At 33.1% G+C, this 22957-nt stretch overlaps 3 protein-coding genes across 3 annotated transcripts; 1 reads left to right on the top strand and 2 right to left on the bottom strand.

Annotated features, from left to right (window-relative positions):
- Positions 1–3103: 3103 nt before the first annotated feature.
- Positions 3104–4376, top strand: LOC114184385 (protein MAIN-LIKE 1-like). Its single transcript, XM_028071696.1, has 4 exons — positions 3104–3403; positions 3481–3917; positions 4020–4143; positions 4218–4376. The coding sequence occupies exons 1-4, from the start codon at positions 3104–3106 to the stop codon at positions 4374–4376; spliced, it is 1020 nt and encodes a 339-aa protein (XP_027927497.1).
- A 6614-nt stretch (positions 4377–10990) lies between these two features.
- On the bottom strand, positions 10991–15369 carry LOC114183657 (protein SULFUR DEFICIENCY-INDUCED 1-like). Its single transcript, XM_028070746.1, has 4 exons — positions 15047–15369; positions 13895–14107; positions 12156–12311; positions 10991–11657 (listed from the first exon to the last, which is right to left on the bottom strand). Exons 1-4 carry the CDS (start codon positions 15167–15169, stop codon positions 11256–11258), a joined length of 894 nt encoding a protein of 297 aa, XP_027926547.1. The 5' UTR covers positions 15170–15369; the 3' UTR covers positions 10991–11255.
- Positions 15370–17593: 2224 nt separating this feature from the next.
- Positions 17594–18456, bottom strand: LOC114184383. Its single transcript, XM_028071695.1, has 2 exons — positions 18133–18456; positions 17594–18013 (listed from the first exon to the last, which is right to left on the bottom strand). The coding sequence occupies exons 1-2, from the start codon at positions 18454–18456 to the stop codon at positions 17594–17596; spliced, it is 744 nt and encodes a 247-aa protein (XP_027927496.1).
- Positions 18457–22957: the final 4501 nt, after the last annotated feature.

Here is a 22957-nt window from a genome sequence, read left to right as displayed (position 1 = left end):
CAAAAATTAATTACGATTAAAATGTGTCTGACGACACACATTAAAAAAAGTAATTATTTATTTATTTTAAAAATCAACAAACTTTTAAAATAATTTTTAGGTATGGATATCATGAATTAAATTAATTAACAAAAGAATTTCACTTTCAGACACAGTTGGAGTTTTAGAAATTAATGTGAAGATTTTAAAGTTGAGAAACAAATAGTAATATTTAAGGACTAAAGTAATCATTTATTAGATATTAGATGATAGAGTTGAAATATATTTAAATTTTTACCGTAGATAAATCAAATTAGTTTGAAAACAAAATCAAATAGATAAAAGAATATAATAACTATTTAGAGAGGCAATTCTTTGCAGTACGAAAAATTTATATTATTAATAAATATATATTATTTTAAAATAATATAAATTTAAGAAGAAAATAAAATATTTTTTCTAAATTTTATTTCAATAAATAACCAAGTAATTAGAAAATAAAAGGATAAATTAAATATGAAAAAAATACTATAAAAAAGGAGTACATTAAATCTCTTTAATAATTTATTAAATGATCAGTTGAATAGAAATCATAAGAATAAAACTAAGAATGAAACAAATTAGAAAGGTCAAAATGAACCAAAACCCGTGAGTCAATCTGGTGATAAGTGTCTAGTTTCAGTCAAATTGTATATCATTTAGACATTTATCTTGCATGATTTTAACATAAATCTTAATAAAACAACCCTTTTACTTTTAAATAAAAAATGAGGAGAGAATAAGTAGCATAAAGTGGAATCTAATATATTTGTGTTATTTTTTCATGTAAAATGAAGGAAATTGTGATTGATGCGGCTGAGCGGTAGAAATGGGGCTGAGCACCACAAAGACGGTTAAGGAAACCGTTATGAGGAAGAAAGATCTGGAATATACTTTTATTGCACAAGCCTAAAATATGCAACTTAAGCCCTAATAAAGGAAGTTTGGAAAGATCTAGAAAGAAACCTCTATGGCTCAAACGCCAAAGTTAGAGCTGAAGTTGCACACTATTTTTCTATAGATACAACACACACCTCTATCATTTGTATATTGTGATTTTAGGAACTGATATAGTAGTTCAGTTCTAGGTTCTTAAGCACTTATTGTAATAGCTTTAGATAAGAAGCGTGGGAGGAAGGAAGCGACTCCTTGTGCTTATTGTAAATATCATTATGAGCAGTTGACTTCTTCCTAGTTGAGATTGGATATAACTTCTAAACTTTCTACATTGTAGTTGGTTTGATAAATATTTTGTTCTTGTACTACGTGTTTGTATTTGATTTGCTTTCATTGTTTTGATGACTTGATCAATCATCATACATCATCAACACTAAATGCAGAAACATCTGATCTAGTGTTTAGATCCAATCAAATATCCTAATCCTTGGCATATACCAGACATGGATATGTGGGTTTAGTTGGTTTAAAGAGTCTTGTTCTCAATGCAAGGGTTCCTTTACCTGGATAGAGATATCCTGCGTTCTGACACCCTTAGGTTCTAATTCCCAGACATGAGGTTAGATCTACAAGTGAACATACTTACAGGAACACTAAGATAAAAAACATAACTTATAAAGAATAAAAGATAGTGTAGTTGAGTGAAAGAAGCCAAGTTCAATCTCAACACCTTAACCAATATCACTAATGTTATTATTATTAAAACTTATATTTGAAACCATCAAATATTTGTCACTGGATTACGAAAGTTGGGTACACCGCATAATGAAATTCGGAAGAGTCTTCACCAAATGTCGAAATCTAGTAACACTGCATCATGAAATCTAGGGAGTCTTCATCGGATTTCGAAATTTGAGAACTCCACATCTTGAAAGTCCGGAGCTCTCAATGGATTTCGAAAATCTGGTGACTCTATTAACAAAATTTGGTGTTGCATTTTCACTGCAACAAACACAATCCAATTACTCCCAAACCCAAAACCCCTAAAGAGCAACAAATAAAAATTAATACATTTACCTTACAAATAAGCTTCGAAAGAGGGGTGTGGAGGAATTGATGGTGTGTGCTTGTGAAAACAAGAAAGAAAGTGATGGTGGGGAGAGGAGGAGTTGCTCTTATCACAAAGAGAGGTAAAGAAATTGATGAATGGGGTGAAAAGAGATGCTCATGAAAAAAAAAAAGAGAATGAGAAATTGATGGAGAGGGTGAGGAAGAGGATATTTTTGGAGGAGAGGAGTGCTCCGACGGCTTGGAGAGATGAAGATTAGTAAAGATAAATAAGATTTTTACTCTAGTCAAGCATACCCAAACAATCAAGGGTTAAGTATGGTATTTTAAAAAACTTAGGGTGCAAGAAGAAAAATTGGAAGTACAGGATGAAAGCCCTTTCATCTCCGGTTCCAATAATCCTATCAACTAAAAGTGGGCTTCCAAAATGTATCATTGAAGGGTGTTTTCTTCCTGCACCTCCAACTTTTTCAAATTTCCCATATTAACCTTACCTTTGACTGAAAGTTGACTAGGATAAAAAAGATAAAAAACCCGACATCTTTCTTACCTTCTTCCTTCTCCTCCCAACAGCCGCTGCACCCCTCTCTTTCTTTTCCTTTTTTTTACTTTTCGTTTCTTTGCTTTTTGTTTTGCACCAGTCCTTTATTACCTCAGCCATTTCTCACATTTTCAACCGTGTACGAGATCGGTAGTTCCATTTTGAACGGTAAGTTATTTTAATGGTTTGTAGTATTATTATAAGTTTTGGATGTGTTGAGAAATGTTTAATAATTGTTGCTGATGCATATTTTGTAAATTGAAATTGAAAATCGTCTTCATCAACTTATAGGCAACAGAACCACAATTTTTTCGCAAATTATTTTCTTCCCGGGTTCTAGGAACCGGTGGTTCCGGCTTGTAGGAACCGATTATTCTAGCTTTTAGGAACCACTTGTTCCGACTTTCGTAAGCCGGTATCCTGAATTCCGCTTTCTATAAGCCGATTTTGTGCAATGGGTTTTGTAATTGGTATGACTGATTTCAAAACATAGTTTGGTTATGGAAATTTCGAAAAAGATTTATTTATTTATTTTTATTTATCTTTTTTTGTTATATTTGAATTGATAATTTCTTTTAGATGGCAAGGACTCGTGGTGCTCACTTAGTTGGAGGAGAAAGCTCTCAACAAGGCAAGAGAATAAGACCTACTGCATCTGCTCGTAAAAGAGCCTGTGAAGGTGATGTTGGTGTACCAAGGGTGAATGTCGTTCATGAACACCAACATGTCGATGATGACTCTGTTGTTGACGAGCCACAAAATTTTGGAGAAGTGCAAGAGGAGCACGAAGAAGGGGCTGCATATCCTGAAGGTCCATATGATACCTCCTTACTTACTAGTTATTCTGATCACGTTGCATTTTTACTATGGCAAGGCGAGGTTAGTGTTATGATTAATTTTTTTTAATGATGTGTCTTTTTTATTTATATGGTTTGATGTGTAAATCTTTTGTCTAGGACTGGGGCGAGTTAAAATTGATTTCCCATGGTAAAAAATGCAATAAATTAGGAGTTTGTCACCCTAATGTTGAGGAGTTTGTTGTGAATTCTGGATTAATGCCTCTTTGTGACATATCATATGAGTATGCTGATAAGGGACTGATATATGCCTTTGTGGAGAGGTGGCACCGAGAGACAAATAGTTTTCATCTACCGGTTGGTGAGATGACTGTGACACTTGATGACGTGTCCATGCTTCTTCATGTCCCTATAATCAGACAATTTTGTCCCAATGTCCCTCTAGATAATGCTAGTGCTATGGCACCACTAATTGAGTTGTTAGGGGTGGATCGGGCAAAGGCCACAACTAAATTAAGACAATGTCGGGGGCCCCGTGTGCGATTGAGTTGGTTGAAAGATTTGTATGAAGATTATTGTGAGACTGAGCAATGGGAGTATGTCGCACGAGCTTACTTGTTGCATCTAATTGGATGCACAATATTTACTACGGACAAAAGTTTAGCATATATTAGTGTATCGTACCTTTTGTTGTTCAGAGATCTTGCACCATGCGGTGGATATGCATGGGGAGTTGCTGCACTTGTTCACATGTACGAACAACTAGGAGATGCATGCTTTGCATATACAATACAATTAGCTGGATATCCGACCCTTTTACAGGTATACATTAACTTTCATTTTGAATTTCTTTTAAAAGTTGTTAATGAAATAAACTTGCATTTATTTTTATGTAGAGTTGGATATATGAGCACTTCCCTGGTATGGGAAGGAAGGAAATGGTGGGTAATTATGATGAGACTCAACCTCGGATGGCACGTTTTCGAACAGGGCGACAAATATGCTATGTGAGAGACGTTCGAGTCCAGATAGATATGTTGACATATGATGGGTAATTTGGAGCCCTTATGCTACTTATCACATCACTCATCCGTTTGAGCCCATCTCTCTTTTCTCTAGATTCATTCGACATGGAGGTATTTTTCATCGTCATTTGCCAAAAAGGGTTTTAAGGCAATATGGCTATGTGTAGTCAATTCTCATCTCTCCAACTATGGTTCAAGAGATTGATATGACTACGATTGATGATCGTTGGTTACACTACGAGAGACATGTCTTGAGATAGTTCACTCCTGCTTCCCGCACATTTGCATGTGCTGAGGGATTCATATAGTGGTTTCGACGTGTATCACATCCTTATGTCATTGCAGGTGCTGATGAAGATCGACCAAGTCTCATGACCTAACGTCATTGTGACGTCCCAGATGATGTACATGTACCCAAAAAGACAGAGTCATCAAATGGTGTACGAGTGAGTAACTTTATTTACGTTATGATTAGAAAACTTTATTATATTTTGACATCATGTTATGATGGTTGCAGGGTGTACTGAGATAAGTTGTAGCCATTTTACATAGGATGGTTGATTGTAGGGAAGTTAGTGAGGGAACGATCACATGGAATAGCACTCAAGAGGCCTTGCAAGTTACTCGTGAGACATTTGAAGAACATGTCGAGACAACTCGAGAAAACTGAAATGTTCAACGTTGAAGTTTATTTTATTACATTATTATTTATGGTATTAGACTATTTTATTTGTGGACTTTATTTTATTAGATAATGTTATTCATGGTATTAGTCACAATGTAGGTTTACATAACAAATGTAATATATCAGTCACAATGTAGGTCTACATAACTACAATTAACACCAATCAATTCCACGAATTTTTGCATCCTACTAACATAAAAGGATGACCATGCTCTAGCCTTGGAAAAACAATAATGAGACCAAATATGTCTACCATTGGTATAGGACAACCATCTTGTAGTTTAACCTGAAAATTATTAAGTGTAATAAACATGACCATATGTTACTATTTGTAACATCCCGTCAGGATATTACGAATTTTTAATAAAATAAAGAAAAGTAATTAATTACACCGCATTTAATTATACCTCATTTCTCAAAATCACGGGAAATTTAAAATATTTTTATTAATTCCAAATATAACCAAAGTTTATAAATCATAAAAAAAAAGTTGAACATAAAATAAAGCCTCTTATCAGAGTTTACAACATATTTCAAAACAAATCATGTAAAACTCTCAAGTTATCCCCTCTCCGTAGCTAAGTCTCACCAACTTCACCTGCAATATTATCTGCTCACGTGTACCACGTACACGATCATCGCCAAACACAAGCAGATAGGGTGAGCTAAAATCATAACACATAAACATAAACCAAACATATATGTATATATAATAAAACACATTAAAAACAAATCTCTTCTTTTATTCCGCATGACCACCACCATGTATGATATCACTTCATCGTCAAGGAACCTCCTCCTTCTTCATCACATGGCCACAACCATGTAACATCAACACACATCAAGGAAGTCATCATTACCTCCCTTCTACATGGCCACAACCATGTAGTATCAGTGCACATCAAGGAGACTTGTTCCAGTTTTTTCACATGGCCACAACTGATAGAGCACATGCGGAAATCATGCTACGGATCACACACCGTAACGCCAGGTGAAGTTCCCAAATACGAACATAATCCGCAACGTCCCAGAACTACCAAACTCGTCAGCGAATCACTAAGGAGGACAATCCATCTGGACCCATCTGTACTGGCCACAACCAGCACACTCACACCAGCAACACTCGCCAACCCGAGCCACAACTTAAAGGTTCCTCGTGTTCATCCGTTATCCCGAGCCACAACTCAAGGGAAGTCATTCTGGGCCACAACCCATAGAATGCCACGTGCTTAACCCCTATCCTGAGCCATAACTCAAGGATACGTTCTGGGCCACAACCCATGGAACACCAGCAAGCTCACCATCGAGATATCTTAGAAGCCTTATAGATCACGCATCACCATTCAAACTTCAATCAATCCAATATCGCAAAATTTATTGCCTTTAAACCTATCATCCATCCATCCTTGGCTTAAACTTCCAGTTCTCGCCTAAGCATTCCAGTTCATCTCGCTTAGGCTAGGTTACCTCGCCTGAGCGAGCACCATGCATAAATCCAGCCTCGAACCCTCGCTTAGGCGAGTTACACTCGCTTGGGCGAGATTACATTTCGCCCAAGAATCTCATCTCTCGCTTGGGCTGCGAGTTAAGCCACCATCCGAATGTTATTCGAACTCTCGCTTAGGCGAGAGGCTCTCGCTTGAGCGAGACGCACTTTCACCCAAACAACAAATCTCGCCTGCGCGAGATGTGCAACCAAATCACTCAAGACACACACGGGTTCTCGCTTAGGCGAGACACACTCGTCTAAGCGAGATGGTTTGTCGCCCAAGACCAAATCACCTCGCTTGAGCGAGATGCTCGAGCAGAAAAAGGTTTATGAGTCCCTGCATATTTCGCCTAGGCGAGCCTGGCTCGCCTGAGCGAGACATGCAGACTCTGGCAATGTTTCACGCACACAACAACAACAATCGCACCCAAAAATACATTCCAATTTCATACCATTCATTCAACACAATCTCATTAGACATATATGCATAATTGGACACGAAAATAGGTCCCCAACAACCTAACTTTGCATAATCACAGTATATACAGTGCATAACCCCATTATATTCATGCTTTTAGGCCAAAAATTCAATAAAACAGTACCAAAACCCATAACTCCCAATTCCCTCATGTGCAACACGAAATTCAGAACATAGTTTCATCAAAGATCATGCAGGACAATACGATAAACACAGAAATTCGGGCTCAACTCCCCTAACCTGGATCTTTTGGCTTAGTATTGGATTACTTGAAGCTTCTAAAAAAACACCAACAACCCCCTTCTTTGCCTATCCCTCAATTCAGTCCCAAAACCTCCCTCAATCTGCCAATACCCTAAAACTCGTGCTCTCTATTCGGGAAAACAATTCAGCTTGCCAAAACCCTCAATTTCCCCCAATTTGCCCTTTTATTTCTACTAAGGTCTTCTTAACCTATTCATATTCAAGGCACACATAGGACTCGAACCCAAGTCCTCACACACAATAAAGTACTCTCAACCAATTGAGCTAGTACTTTTCCACGTCATACTCATTAGAATTTAATGTCATAAATACACTACCTCCCCGCATTTATTAATTATTTATTTATTTAATTAATTAAATTCTGCAGATCTTACACTATTAGCTAGAGAAAATGTAATAAATGTGAGGCGTAAACATGAAATTATCGACCATACCTGCACAAAATGTGAACCGTTAACATGTCATATACTGATCATTCGATGTTGCCTTATATCAACGGGTGGTGTAGAACGTAGTTGAAGTATTGTCATATTTTGAACCAATGACAAACACACTAATATGACATTGTATTTATTAGCAATAACATATCCCATGTCAGGTATAATCATCCATTTGTCCATGTTACCCTGAATATAATAAAATGTCAATGTTATAAAAATTATTAATAAAAATAACATGTCAATTTTAATTCAAAGTTAAGTAAAAGAAAATACCCCAGAAGTTGAATCTACTAGCAAGAACTTCCTTAGTTCTTCGACTCGGTCATAACTACATAATAATCTCGCATAATCGTTACGGTATTGACTCAATTCTTTAAATAAATCATGTCGGATAAGTGGCCAAGAGTCTTCACCCATACCCAACAAAGCAGCAATGCATTTGTATCCACAATGCCCATTAGCAATGACATCAACGACATCAAGAATATAAGGGTGACAAATGACATGAAATTGATCTATCATAAGTATTCGTTTTTGTTGCATATATTCATAAGTACCCTCTGCCCTTGCCTTTGCCTTAGATTGAAAATCTTTCTTTCCCAAATGACTATCATGGAAGGCGTCCACGTGGTCAAAATATGAGGGGTCACGCTTAGTAGATCTTTCAAATCTATAAGCTCGAGTCTTTTGGGCACCCTTAGTTTTAACTTTATGCATCAGTGCAATCATTGATGTTTGTTCCGGACAAACAATTTCTCTCAACTTGTGCTTGATTGTGACTTTTCCTGTAATGTCAACTTCTTTGTATCGATTAATCAAGAGATTAATTTCTTGTTGAATGCCAAACTCTGGTATTGATTCAGCTGATAAAAGATCAGAGAAACTCAATCTACTCCACATAATGTGTAATTCACCTAGAGGTATCACACCAGCGTCATATCTAGCTAATACACATGCATAAGGTAAACCATATGTTTACCTCAACATACAACCACAAAGTTCACTATCAAATCCAATGTTTTTAACCCGATCAACCTCATTAGCAATGAGTATCAGAGCAAATCTTGATACAACACCCACTAGTTTCTTGTACCTGATAATATTGAAATCATGAGTCTTGACATGTAGGCTTCTTTCAAATGACGCCTTGATTTCGTTATGTTGCAACATCATAACATTGTGTATTGCATCCCAACATGAACACAAGTCACCCATATTGTTTCCCAAAACTTTCTTTAAACTCCAGTGGGCTGACTCAACTCTAAAATACATGAAATCAAGAAGAATAACATGTTAAACAAGAAAGTATAAAATAAAATTTAAATTTATTTGTCGTTGTTTGTCCCAAATGCATTACTTTGTCTGTCCATGCCTTCACAAATCTTTCTTTGTAAGGAATTATCCATGTGTCGTTAATATATTCAAAAAAACAAAGGCCAAACATTACAAACATAGTGAAATCGCATGACGTAATCCGCAAAAGTAGATATATCTCGACAATCCATCACATTTTCCCATGCATCCAAGACAACGTCCCATGAGTCCATAGAATTAACTAACATTTTACACTTGGCTCTAACATTCTTCTGAATGTGGAAACGACAAAGAAGATGATAAGATTCAGGGAACACAATGCTTATGGAATTCATTAAAGCAAGGTCTCTATCATTTACAATGACTTTAGGGAAACCATCACATGTGATAAACAATTCTTTTAGCCTTTGGAGACCCCAAATGAAGTTATTCTGTCGTTCACTTGATAAAAACACAAAGGCAGCAGAGAAAGTCAGGCCTATCGATGTGACACCAACTATCTCAAGAAGAGGCAACCTATATCTGTTGGTTTTATAGGTGCTATCCATCAACAAAACAATATTAAATGCATCCAACAATTTAATTGCATTAGGATGTGTCCAAAAAAGCTCACTGACCTCATCAAAATCCTCGACACATCTACTCCAATGAATGTATTTATCGCGTTCTAATAACATCATCAACTGTTGTAATTCAATTTTGCACCCTCTTAAAGATCGCTTATAAGTATATCTCGCATTATACAACTGTTTTATTGTTGTGACATTATTTCATTATTTTCCTTAAGGGTGAGCAAAATGTTTGCAGGCTTAACTTGACTCTTAGTCACGCCGATAAGCAATGATTGTTCATCTGACTTTAATCTACCAGCATAGGGATGACCAACTAAAGTTTTAGAGAGATCATGATTATGACACCCAGATATCACTTTCAATACCCAACCATCTCCACTAGATATTGGTTTACCTCTCAATTTAAAAGGACACTCACATTTCCTTGTCTCGGTTATACTAGGTTGAATGTCAGATTTATATTTTCTATACTTCCCACCTCTTTCACATCCTAGCAACACATATGTCTTTCTATCAGGTTGACCATTAGCTGTATCAGATTTTATAATAACAATAACAAAACCAAGTTGAAAAGCAACACCTCGTACCCACTCAAGTAAATCATCATGTGTAGAAAATACTTCTTGAGTAGTAAAATTTACAGTGTAATCGCCATTGATCTCAAGAATAAAGATTGAAGAATCTTCCATATTTAAGCTATGGTTCACTCCTCGGAAGTTAGTCAATTCTTTAAAATAAACTCTTCCATCTCCAAATTAACCAATTATAACAGCCTAAAAAAAGAATAACACATAAGCTAAGACAGTGCAAAATACATATACAACTAATTAAAAACGGAAACATTGATTTTCAGAAGCCGGTAACATCGGTTTTCAGAAGCTGGTAACACCGATTTTCAAAATCTGGTAACACCAATTTTCAAAAGCCGGTTCTTTCTCATCGCTTTCAAAAAATTGCTTGTTACGGCTTTCACAAACCGATTTTTATAGGTTTCATAAGCCGGTATATCCCAACGGCTTTTACAATATGTAATTTCCAACTTTCAAAAGTCGGTTTTCATTTAGTAAATTCTTTCACACTTATACTAAAGAAAGAAAAAACGTGTTTTAATCAAATGAAAATGTTAACAAAACTTTTCGAATGGAATGAATCTTACCTGGATGAAGTTGAATAATGTGGAGGAGGAGGAAAAACTGAAAGATGGCAAGATTCTTGATAGGAAGAACGAAAGAGAAGAAAAATTCTTCAGAAACAGCTCCAACATTAAAAAAGAGCAACCATTCGTTAAGTGGTGGTGCACTGAGAGTACGAGTGAGGGAAAAATTGTTTTAGGGAAGCATATTTATAAAAGATGAAGTTGTTGAAAAATAAATAAAGTTGGTAAGCAGTGAGTAAGCAATAATTACTGCTTAACTATTCATATAATGATTTTTATTTATTTTTTCTAGGGACATTATGGTCTCTACACAAAAATTGAGGTGCATGAAGAAAAATTGGGGGTACAAGAAGAAAACCCCTCATTGAAGTTCATAAAAACAATAGTCTTATTGTTTTTTTCTTCACATTATTAATTTACATCAAGATCTTCACTCATTCAATTCCTCACTCTTAAAAAAAAAAAGTAACACTCTCAGTCCATCAAAAATCTATACACAAAGTATAGGAATTTAACAAGCTAATTGATCTCTAAATGAAGAAATCTCCTCAAAAATTGGAAGTCTCTTTGATCTAATTGGGGCCCATTCATTCACCAACCGTTCAAGGCCTTTAATAAACTCATCATCCAGGCCCAAAAGATCTGACAATTGTGGAGGAGGTAGCATGGACCTCAACTCCTTTAGCAAATCTTGGATCCGTTTCCTTGATTTGCTATCGTCTGAGCCTGGAAGGTTTCCTTTTAACACAGCTTCAAGAATAACTTGGGCCTCCTCATATTTGGCTTGTTTAACGAGACACAGGCCCAAGTTATAGGCCTTGTTACAGTCTGGATCAATCATTTGGGCTTTCCGATACACCACTTCCGCCATCATGTAGTTCGTCTTTTGCATGTAGGCCCAGCCCAGGTTTCCCTGTACATTTAACAACGCTAAAATATGTAACTGTCCAAAAAACAATGGTAATAACCTAATAGGTCAAATACACTCTTTTATTCTTTCAATTTCCTTTTACCATTTTGAATGTTGTCAATTTAATTTACTTTTAAAAAAAATAATATGATATCTTTCATCAAATTATGACACATGACATGATTAACAAACGATATACCATCAGTTAAAATTGATTTTCAACGAGACTGACACATGACATGAGTGAGAAGTGTTACGAAATATTGCATTAATGTTATCAACCATAAATTAAAAAAAGAAGAAGATTATTTTAACATTTTTATTTTTAAAAATGAAACCAGGTTTATAGCATTCAAAATACTAAGATGAAATTGAAAAAAATATTATAATATTGAAATAAAAAGAATCTATTTAACCTATAATCTTAAAAAGTCAAATCAAGGTAGAAAATAAAAAGGTTTATTAATAAGTAAAAGGAGAGGTTTGTTTGAGATAAAATACCAGTAATCTTGAAGTTTCTTGTTTAATAGAGACTTGGAACTTTTTGCCATGAGAGCGTGCTGTCTTGGTGGGTTTTCCATTGAAGGCCTCACCTTGGTAGATCAACTTCAACTTTCTCTTCAGCAATTCTATTTGTTCATCTATTTTCCCACATTTCTATCACCAACAAATCAAATTTTAAGTATAATAAACTTATTATAAACCAAACAATAAAGAATCTTATTTATAGCACCGACAAATAATAAAAACAAATTAAATTATACCAAAAAAATATGCATATAGATAAGTATAAGTATTTGAGATTTGCGAGGTTTTCTTCTCTTTTTAAACCTCTCATGATAATCATACCGTATAACTGAAAGAAAGAACATGAAACAATGTAATAAATTAATTAATATAGTCCTTTCATGTTTGGAACTTTCAAGGGTTTTACCATTGAAAAATTCGATTAATAACTAAAATTTTGTTTCGCATGATTAAGAAATAATGAATGTCACTTATTAAAATAATATCACTCTCTCAATAATGCATTTCTTCTGCAAATACAAATATTGATAGGGTTTAATTGGAGCCAAAATAAAAATAAAAAACTGAGAATATCAATAGCTTTGAATTTTGTTTAAAGGTTAAAACTACAATTATTTGAGAAGTCAGTTTCAGATGGAGGGGGTAAATAGAAAAGAACAAAAAAAAAAAAGAAGAAGAAGGGAAGCAAATAGCATAGACTCCAATTTTGGAGAAATTACTTTACTTCACACAAATAGAAAAGAAAAAGGTTATATTTAGTGGACTTAAATATAATTAAATTCTAACTAACTTGATCCTATTTAATGATATTCTTATGTTCACAATTAAGACCATCAACAAATATGATTGAGGATCATTTACAAAAATAGTTATACTTATTTATTTTATAAAGTCAGGAGCATTAAATAAATCAAACTAAGCATAGTCTTAATCAGCGAAATAACGTAATAAAATATTATTACTTTGTTCTCGTAAATTAAAAAAAATCTTGAACACTTATCATCTTTGAAATGATTGGACAATGAAAAGAATAGTTGGATCATTAAAAAACATGATAATATTCAATGTTATAAAAGTTTTAAGAGTATAGGGATCTTAAACAGGGATTCATTTATAAAAGTTTCTTAAACCATTTTTTGTGGTCCTACAACACTTACTTGTATCTCGTAATTATTAAATAAACACATAATTGATTTTGTAAACAGTTTTAAAAACTTCATATTTTTGTATTTTTTATTTTTACTGAATAATGTTTTAAATAAATTTTATGTAAAAATAAACTTAACTTTGCTTGAAAAAAAATGTGTTTTTACTTTGAAGAAACAACAACTATATCACTCACCTGGTTTCAAATAAACTAGATATGCCACATAAAATCTCCCACTAGTAAATTTTAATTTATTGCAAAAATATAAAATTTAAATATATATATATATATATATATATATATATATATATATTGTCCATATAATCAAATTTTATATAAATGGTACAACAAAATACTATTTAGATTATTGACTGATTTTCAACAAGTAGTATTAAAATTTTATTTTATAGATGTATAAAATTTGAGGGGACCAATTACATAAAATTTAGTAAAATTAAAAAAAGAAATCTTTTATTTATGTCATAATTTTTGTTTGTATAAAAAATAATCAATATTTTGTTTGTTGAAGTAAGTTAAAAGAGGTTAAAAAGGAGATTAATTATACCTTGTAAAGATCAATGAGTACATTATCAAGGGATTCTTGGGATTGTTTGGAGCAAAGGCCTCTGAATGAAGAAATTGCTTCAATGGCTTCTTCTGATCTGTCCAATTGCTTCATCACCACTGCCATGTCCTTCAGAGCACTGTCCACTTTGTCCCCACAATTTATTGCTTTCCAAAATAACACAATTGCACCTTCCAAATCCTTCACCACCAGCTTCATAATTCACATCATTTAATTTATTAATTTCCAGATTAATCATAAACTGAATTTTACACAATTTAATATTCTACCTCCTGTTATTTGATTTTGAGTTTTTGTTCTTAATTTCAAGATAAATAATAAACTGAGTTTTACATCTTTTAATTGGTTTAAAGTTTGTCTTGTTAATTTCAGGATAAATAATAAATTGAACTTTAGGTGATTTAGTTAATGTTCTACTTCTTCTTATTGGTTTAAAGTTTGTCTATAATAAACTGATTTTAGGTGATTTGATGTTCCACCTCATTTAAAGTTTGTCTTGTTAATTTGCAATAAATAATAATAAACTGAATTTTAGGCGAATTAATGTTCTACCTAGGTTTGTCTTATTAATTGTGTAAGAAATCAAATTATAAGTAATTTAATGATTTATAGTTATTAATTTCCTAATTTTAGTTTCATTTAGATCATGTGCAAGACTCTTGTTTTCCATTTATGAGGATAAGTTTGATTTGATTTGATTTGTTTTTTTTTTCTTCTTTTATAGGCAGATTTTACATTCTTACATTTTAATGTGTCACGCTAGCTAGGATTTCAAAGTTTCACAGTGAATTTAAAAAAAAAAAAAACAAAAACTCTATGCTAAGCTTAGAAACACACACGGTTCATGAACCAAACAACAACGAAAGCGGGAATCATGAATCACACATCAAATAAATCAACCGTCGGAACAAATATGAATCTCGATCTCAATATGAACCTCAGATACACAAAAACAACTGGTGTAATTTAGAAACCAATCAATTAATCAATCCCTGAAAAAAACAAAGACACAAACGAAAAACGCCATAACAGGATAATTCAGTGTTCATGGAAAACGACGAACGAAATCACGTTTCCTTAAAGAATGAATCTAAATAATTTGAGATTAAAGCAAAGAAAGAGGTGATGTACCTGGGCGTGTTTTGCTCTGACATAAGGGGAATCTCCATAAGGAACCTTGTGAAGTACATGGAAAAGGTCTTCTTTCTTGCCTTTTGAGGATCTGTTGTTGGAGGCACTTGTTTCTTCCATCATTGTGGCGAGACACAGAGAAAACACAGGTAAAACAAGAAACAGCAACAAAACTTGGTGTTCTTCTTTTCTTTCCTCTTTTCCGTTAGTTAGGATTTCACGCTTTCGAGTTTCAACGACAACGCAACTTGTGTTGAGGTTCAAACAAAGGGTGAGAACAACGTTGTGAACCTGGTCAGGTTCGCGTCCACCTTCATTTTCTGTCAGAGTTTTCACGCTGTTGAGTCAATCAACGACTGTGAGCGAAGTTGTCCAGTATGAGGGACACGTGGCAGCGTATGATCTCGGCTTTGGAAACAACGTGCTTCGCTTCAACCGTATACAGATTAAGCCAAGAATAAAAAAAGAGGCTACTTTGTTTTGTGTAATTTTCTATTTTTTTCACGATAAATATAATCCAAACAAACCTTTTTTTTTTTCTTTCATATCATTGTTTTCTTCTGGTTTTACTTTACTTGCTCAAACTCGGTCTCACTCAGGAGGTCAAATTTCTATGGAAGTTTTTTTTTTAATTTTAAATATTTAAAAGAATTTACTAAAATATTTCTGTTTTGTTTTGTTAATAGAAATTATTTTCATAAGAATTATATTAAAGGATATTGTTTAAAGGGGTTATATTAATAATTATTATTTACTTTAAATTTATTATTATTATTATTAAAAATAATGTTAAATATATCTATAATAATAAAAATTAGAAAAAAGATTATTATAAAAATTTGATAATTTTAAGTTAATTATTTATTGTTCATTAATTTTAATAGAAAATTAAAAAATTCCTATATAAGTTGCAGTAAATTAATTTTGTTGGGATGGTTTACTTGAATAGTATTATTTAGGAGTTAAAAATCAGTATAATAAATGTTAATAACATAGGATAAAAGTAGGAAAATATGAATTTTATTGATTAAATCATTAAACCTATAATAATAGAAGACATTGAAACTTCTTTAAATGATTATAAGTTTGACATTTTAGGATTGATTGAATATTTTGGTGGTTCTTGATAGATTGGACGAGACAACACAAACACATACAACACATTTATCAGAGAAGGAATTTAAAGAGAAAATTGAGTGTTTTTTTTTATTATTGAAAAATATATATGAACAACAAAGTAATTAGATGCCAATTACTGATACAACAGTTACAAAACAGAAAGTAGAAGATAATATGGATTTATAAAACACACCCCTTTAATCCATATTATCAATCAACTTTAAACCCAACAAAGTTGTAAGTTTTTCGTATTTGCATTGTCTTAGAGGCTTGGTGAAGACATCAACATTCTGTTCTTTTGTTTGACAATACACTAATTTCAATCTTTCTATACTTGATCCTTGAGGAAATTATACTTGTCTCTATGTGCTTATTTTTGCCATGGAAGATTGGGTTCTTTGAGAAACTAATGGCAGAGTTATTATCCACTAGTAGCTGCAGAGGTCTCCTATATTCGAGCTTCAATTCTTCCAACAAAGTTCCCAACCATAAGCACTGACAAATTGTCTCTGCATAAACAATGTATTATGCTTCACAAGAAGAGAGTGCCACCATCATTTGCTTCCTGAAACGAGATCGATGCACTCATGTACTTAAATAGGTAACCAAATGTACTTCTTCAATTAGCTTTATCTCTACACCAGTCAGAGTCAAACTAGACTTCTAGGACTTCTCCATTTTGATTATTTCTTCTTGGGAAAAAAGACCCAGTTCTCTAGAACCCCACCACAAGTTGTGTGGTAGACCTTTGCCTTTGAGCATACACCCGGTCATATCCAACAAAGTTTTGTTTCTCCTCTCTACCAAACCATTGTGTTGTGGTGTATAAAGGGTTATTACCACATGTTTTATGCCTCTTGTAACACAAAATTCACCAAACTCTTCTAAATTATCCTTACCACCAACATCGGTCCTGAGTATCTTAACTCTCCACTAAGTTTGTCTTTCCACTTGATTGCAAAATTTTTGGAAACATGTAAAGGCTTCTTTCTTTTCCTTCAATAAGTACAACCAAATCCTTCTAGTCAATTCATCCACAAAAGTTAGGAAAGACTTATTGCCTGTGAGATATGGAAAATCAAAGGGTCCATATACATCTGAATGTACCACTCCTAATGGTTGTTTAGCTCTTTGATGTGTTGACTTCTGAAATTTCTATCTTGGTTGTTTACCAACCATGCATCGTTCACAAATCTTCTTGGAAATTTATATCAGAGGCATGCCATTCACAATTTTCTTACTATTGAGTTGATTTAAACTTTTAAAGTTTAAATGTCTATACGGATAATGCCACAACCAATTCTTTTCTGTAAAGTTAATAGCTGATAAGCATTGAATTACAACTGCATTTAAGTTTATCTTAAACGTTCTATTCTTGGATATAAATGCCTTGAACATAAGTCGTTATTTGATCTCAAACACTTCGATCTAATTCTCTTGCATAGACATAGTATAGCTCTTTTCAAGCAGTTGCCCCAAGTTTAAAAGGTTATTCTTCATAGAAGGAACATATGGTACATCATTCATGTATGCCATCTTTCCATTCTTGCAATTGAGTTGTACTCTCTCAATTCCCTTTACAATTATGGTGCTATTATCAATAAACCTTATGTTGCTCTTCATGCTTGGATCAAGATTGATCAACCACTCCTTATTTCTCGTCATGAGATTCAAGCAACCTGTATCCAAATACCAGCAAAAATCATCATCTCCCTTGCTAGTAGTGACCATCAACACTACACGGTCTGAGTCAAAATGACCTTCATCTTGTGCTAGATATGCCTTATCACCTTTCTTGTTAGTCTTGGTTGTATCATTTTGTCGGCATTCATATGAGTAATGATCAAACTTGTCACACGTATAACATTATACCTTTCTTTTTTCTTAGGACTTCTTGCCTTTGCCATTGGTTTGTCTACCTCCCCTAGCACTAGCACCTTTTTTCTGAGTATTACCATTCTCCTCACCTGATTGCTCACAAATTCTCCATTTCTTCCTCCACTTCTACCACCCCTTGATCTTCCTCTTCCTCTTCTACCACCACGCCCTATAAACCTTTGATGATCAACTATGTTTTGAAAGGCTTGATCAATGCTTTTCTCATTATTTTTTCTCTCAATTAGCCATTGTTCGTGGGCCTTTAGTGAGTTCTGTAGTTCTTCAACGAACATCTTCTTAAGATCCTTACATTCCTCAATTGCAACAACAATATGATCAAATTGAGGTGTCAAGGTTCTAAGTAATTTTGCCACCACCTTACTGTATTTCACTGGTTCATCACATGCTCTCATAGAGTTAACCAATACTTATAGTCTACCAATATATTCTACAATTGATTCTTGTTCGGACATGCACAATAACTCATACTATCTCTGCAAAGATTGCATGTTAACTAATAATTGACATTATCATATTTTTATTTTTTATTATTATTTTTTTATTATCTTTATGGATATTCCATGTTATTTAATAAATTTGGAAAAGATAAATATTTGGTTTATATTTTGTAGATAAATGGAAATCTCAGAGATTTAAGAAGATTATCAATAAAATCAATGGAGATTGCTGAATATAAAAAGAATATATAAAAAAAAACAGTTATCCACCGAGTTGATTACTTCAACTACAAATCATAAGATTTGATGAATATATAAAAAATATGGAATCTTCGAAGATTAAAAGATATATATCAAGGATTATCTATTATAATTTATTCAAGCACAAAATCAAGTCTAAATTGATGGTCTAAAAGAGGATGAAACACACACTTGTAAAGAAAGAAACTTGATCTAACTGAACTAGATTGTAGAAGCGCATTCTAAAGGCTGAAGGCATTCAATTTCATCATTATTCTAGTATTTAATATGTCTAGGACTAACTCTCTTATTCACGAGGATTGGGTGTAATGCATTCTTAATTCTCCGTGGATTCATCATTCAATATAATTTTTTTCCATCATCTCTTATGTTTTATTCTTGTTTCAACTGCATTGTCTATAAATTTTGCACATGCAGCTATACCTATTGATCCAAAAGATAGTTTGGAAAACCTAATTATGATCTTCAACTGCATATTCTAGATATGGTGCATATGCGGGAGTACCGGCTAATCCAAAAGATAGTTTAGAAAACCTGAGTAGGATAGAACAACTAATTGATTTAACATGCTAGACATAAATTTGGTCATTTGTCATTCTTAACATTAGCATTTAGTTCATTAATACGAACTTAATAATAAAAATTACTAGACATAGAGTTTTTATTATTTAAGTTTAGGCTTGTTTGCAATAAAATTGAAGCTTGTCACAAAAGGTGTGAATGTGAGAGAAGAAAGTAAAAAAATATTGTTTGTTGTTTTTACTTCGCAAGGAATCATGAAACTCAATCATGGTGGAGCTTTTACCATCTAATTTCTTAAATCAAGTTCATAGTTTTCGTTGCATGAATTACTATTATTTCTTTATTTCTAAATTTATTTTTTATTTTTATACACCAAAATGTTTCATTATGCTTCTCCTTTATTACCAAACAACCAATTATTTTAAATCACATTAGTCTTTATGGGAAACAATATCTGGACTTGTCCACTATATTACTTGTACGATTTGGTATACTTGCCAACTATGTAACATTAGACTTCTTCACCTTTCCATAATTACCATATGTTTCTTGCAAAATATCCCACACATCCATGGACGTTGTGGCTTTCGAAATTTTTTGGAAGATAGTGGCTGACACATATTGATGCTAGAACATTCTAGCCTTGTAGTCTAGTCTTCTACTCTTTTTGTATACATTCTTCACTTCATTTGTGGCATACTTGAAGGCTTCTTACAACCATTTCTTCATTATCTCATCCACATCTTGGAAGCCAAGAATTGTCTCCATTTTGATGCACCAATCTTCATAGCACTTTCCATTGAACATAGTCAGATTACTAGAAATCAACCCTCCAGCAGCCATGGAAGCCTGAAATACACGCAACAAGCTTCACACTTTGGTGATTTCTTCCAGAAAACACACCACACCACATAGGTTCTCTTGTTTGAACCTAAGCTTTGGATACCACTACTGGTCTTGATTGATTGGATGAGACAACAACGCAAACACATACAATGCACTTATCAGAGAGAAGTAATTCAGAGAGAAAATTGAATTTTTTTCTCATTACTGAAAGGTATATATGAACAACAAAGTAACTGAATGTTAGTTACTGATACAACAATTACAAAATACAAAATAGAAAATTGAGTTTTTTACACGACTTATTTTTATAAGTTTCTCATATTTAAGGTTTTGATATAGTATTGATCTGGTATATGGTGGTTAATATACCCCCTAAACAATTCATATAAACCTTGAATATTTGTTTTATGTAGGTAAGATAGTATACATGTTTGAAGTGATATGCATATCTTGCAGCATATGCATGCAAAATGTAGTAAGTGAAATTTCAAAACCTTCCCAAAGTCATAACACATTTTATTTAGTTTGACTGCATATGTGTTACTTACGCTTTTAACATATTAATAATCTCTTTTATTGGAATTCATGTGTTAATCAAATTCAAGAATTTAACTAGCATTTGTCTTTGATTGTGCATTCTCTTATGATTTGCTAACAATTCATTGTAGACATGGTTAAGTAATCATTTGCAACCTCCCTCTTTCTCTCTCTATTGGTGAAAAAATTATTGTGTGTATATAGATCATCACCAAGAAAGAAATTGAAAAGTTTCTTATCTCTTTCATTGTCACGTGTTCCCAACGTCATTCATTATTCCATGCAAGTGTTACTTATCCCTTGAAATCTCAACCAACCATTGTGTTGCTCCTTCATTTTAAGTTTTTACTATGTTGTAATAATAATAATAATAATTACATGTGAGCTCAATTATTCTATACGTAGTTCAAACAAATAAAAAATAGTCATGTCATGCAAAATCATGTAAAAAGGCATGAAACTTGCCCATATTGACAACATATTTCTGAGTTGTGCTTAAAACATTCCATGAAGTTTTTGCGATTTGTCTCATGTGGATTGTTCTTAACCTCAATGAATTTTGGACATGACTAAGGTGTGGACATAACTTACCAAAAATATATATGAACAAATATGAAATTTAGAAGATGATGTTATCAATGATGAATCCTGAAATTTGTAGAATTGGGAAATATAAATTTTGACCTATAGAACTTCTGACTTATAAAACTTCAATTAAATGAAAAAAAAAATACATAGAAGATCCCACAAACTAGGAGGTTTGATGAGTCTCGAGGATCACTATTACAATTAGAAATTTCTTGAAAAGATCAAATCGTTCAGGAAAAATCCTAGTAGAGGATTTTTCTAACCTCAAATGATATCTCAAACATTTTGTTTATTCCATTTGTTTTCAAATTATTTATACCCTTTTACAAAAAAAAAAAATAACAACACCAGGCTTCTGGATATTTTATTCAAATTTTAACAATTGGACCTTCTATCATCATTCTAAACAAACAATACATGTGAGTAACACCCCCTCATGTGGGCCTTCACATTTTGGGCCCCATCATGTAATTGCTTCTATATTAGATTAGCTACCATCTTTTGCAAAGTTTCCTGGGCCAATTTAGCTATTGTTCTGGTCATGGGTACTCTTAAGCCTTGTATTGGACTTCCATATTAGTGCCAATGTCGTACACACAACAAAATATATGCCCTTCAAATAAAATAACACACTACAAATGATAACAATATGTAAAAATGATAAATGAAAAAATAAAATAAAATAATTGAACACGAAAGTTCATAATATACATGATGTGAAGCTTTGAGAAATCTTTATTTAATATAATAAATAACCACAAATATAGGTATGTAAACTAAATACCTAAAATATAGAAAAATAGTTCAAAAATACTCATGACCTCCTTAAAAAAACTACATTGTTGGTGGCCAATTATTATTAGTGGTTATATATGTTTTGATTTTAACTGTAGTTAGTTCTTTCTTTGCACAAAAATTGCATATATTCAACTTAATATTATCACTGTCTATCTACGACAATCTCATAATGCCATCAATTTTGTATTTGAGCTATATTCTTGAGGGATTTGTGGAATGGAAGCTGCATTAGGTTTCTCTTAAGGTACTTGTCCTACATTTGATGGGGAGAACTATGATCTCTAGGCAATGAAAATGGAGTCTTACCCAAAAGCTTTGGATTTGTGGGAAGTCATGGAAGAAGTTTATGAAATACTTCTGCTACTTGACAATCCCTCCATGGCCCAAATAAAGATCTACAAAGAGAAGAAAAGAAAGAAGGCAAAGGAAAGATAATACCTAGTTGTTGGTGTTTCTCAAACCATATTTACTAGGATCATGAATTACAAGTCAACAAAGTCAATTTGGGATTACTTTAAGGAAAAGTATGTAAGGGATGAGAGAATTTGAGGCATACAAGTTCTGTATTTGATGAGGGAATTCGAATTGCAAAATATTGAACACTTTGAGATGATTAAAGGTTACTTACAAAAATTACTAAGCTTTGTTAACAAGGTTAGACTACTTGGAACTCAATTTTCTGATTCCATAATAGTTTAAAAAATGATGGTTATAGTTCATGAGAGATATGAAAAATCAATAACCACATTGGAGAAAACAAAGGATCTGTCCAAGGCTACTCTGGCAGAAGTCATACATGATTTACAAGCCCAAGAATAAAGAAGATTTATGAGGCAAGATCACATGGTTGAAGGTGCTCTACAAGCAAAAGGTCAAGAAGTTGGATTAAGTAAAAATAAAAGTA

The sequence above is a fragment of the Vigna unguiculata genome, chromosome 5, assembly GCF_004118075.2.
Source record: "Vigna unguiculata cultivar IT97K-499-35 chromosome 5, ASM411807v1, whole genome shotgun sequence".
Lineage (NCBI taxonomy): Eukaryota > Viridiplantae > Streptophyta > Magnoliopsida > Fabales > Fabaceae > Vigna > Vigna unguiculata.
This window is presented reverse-complemented; position numbering and strand designations above follow the sequence as displayed.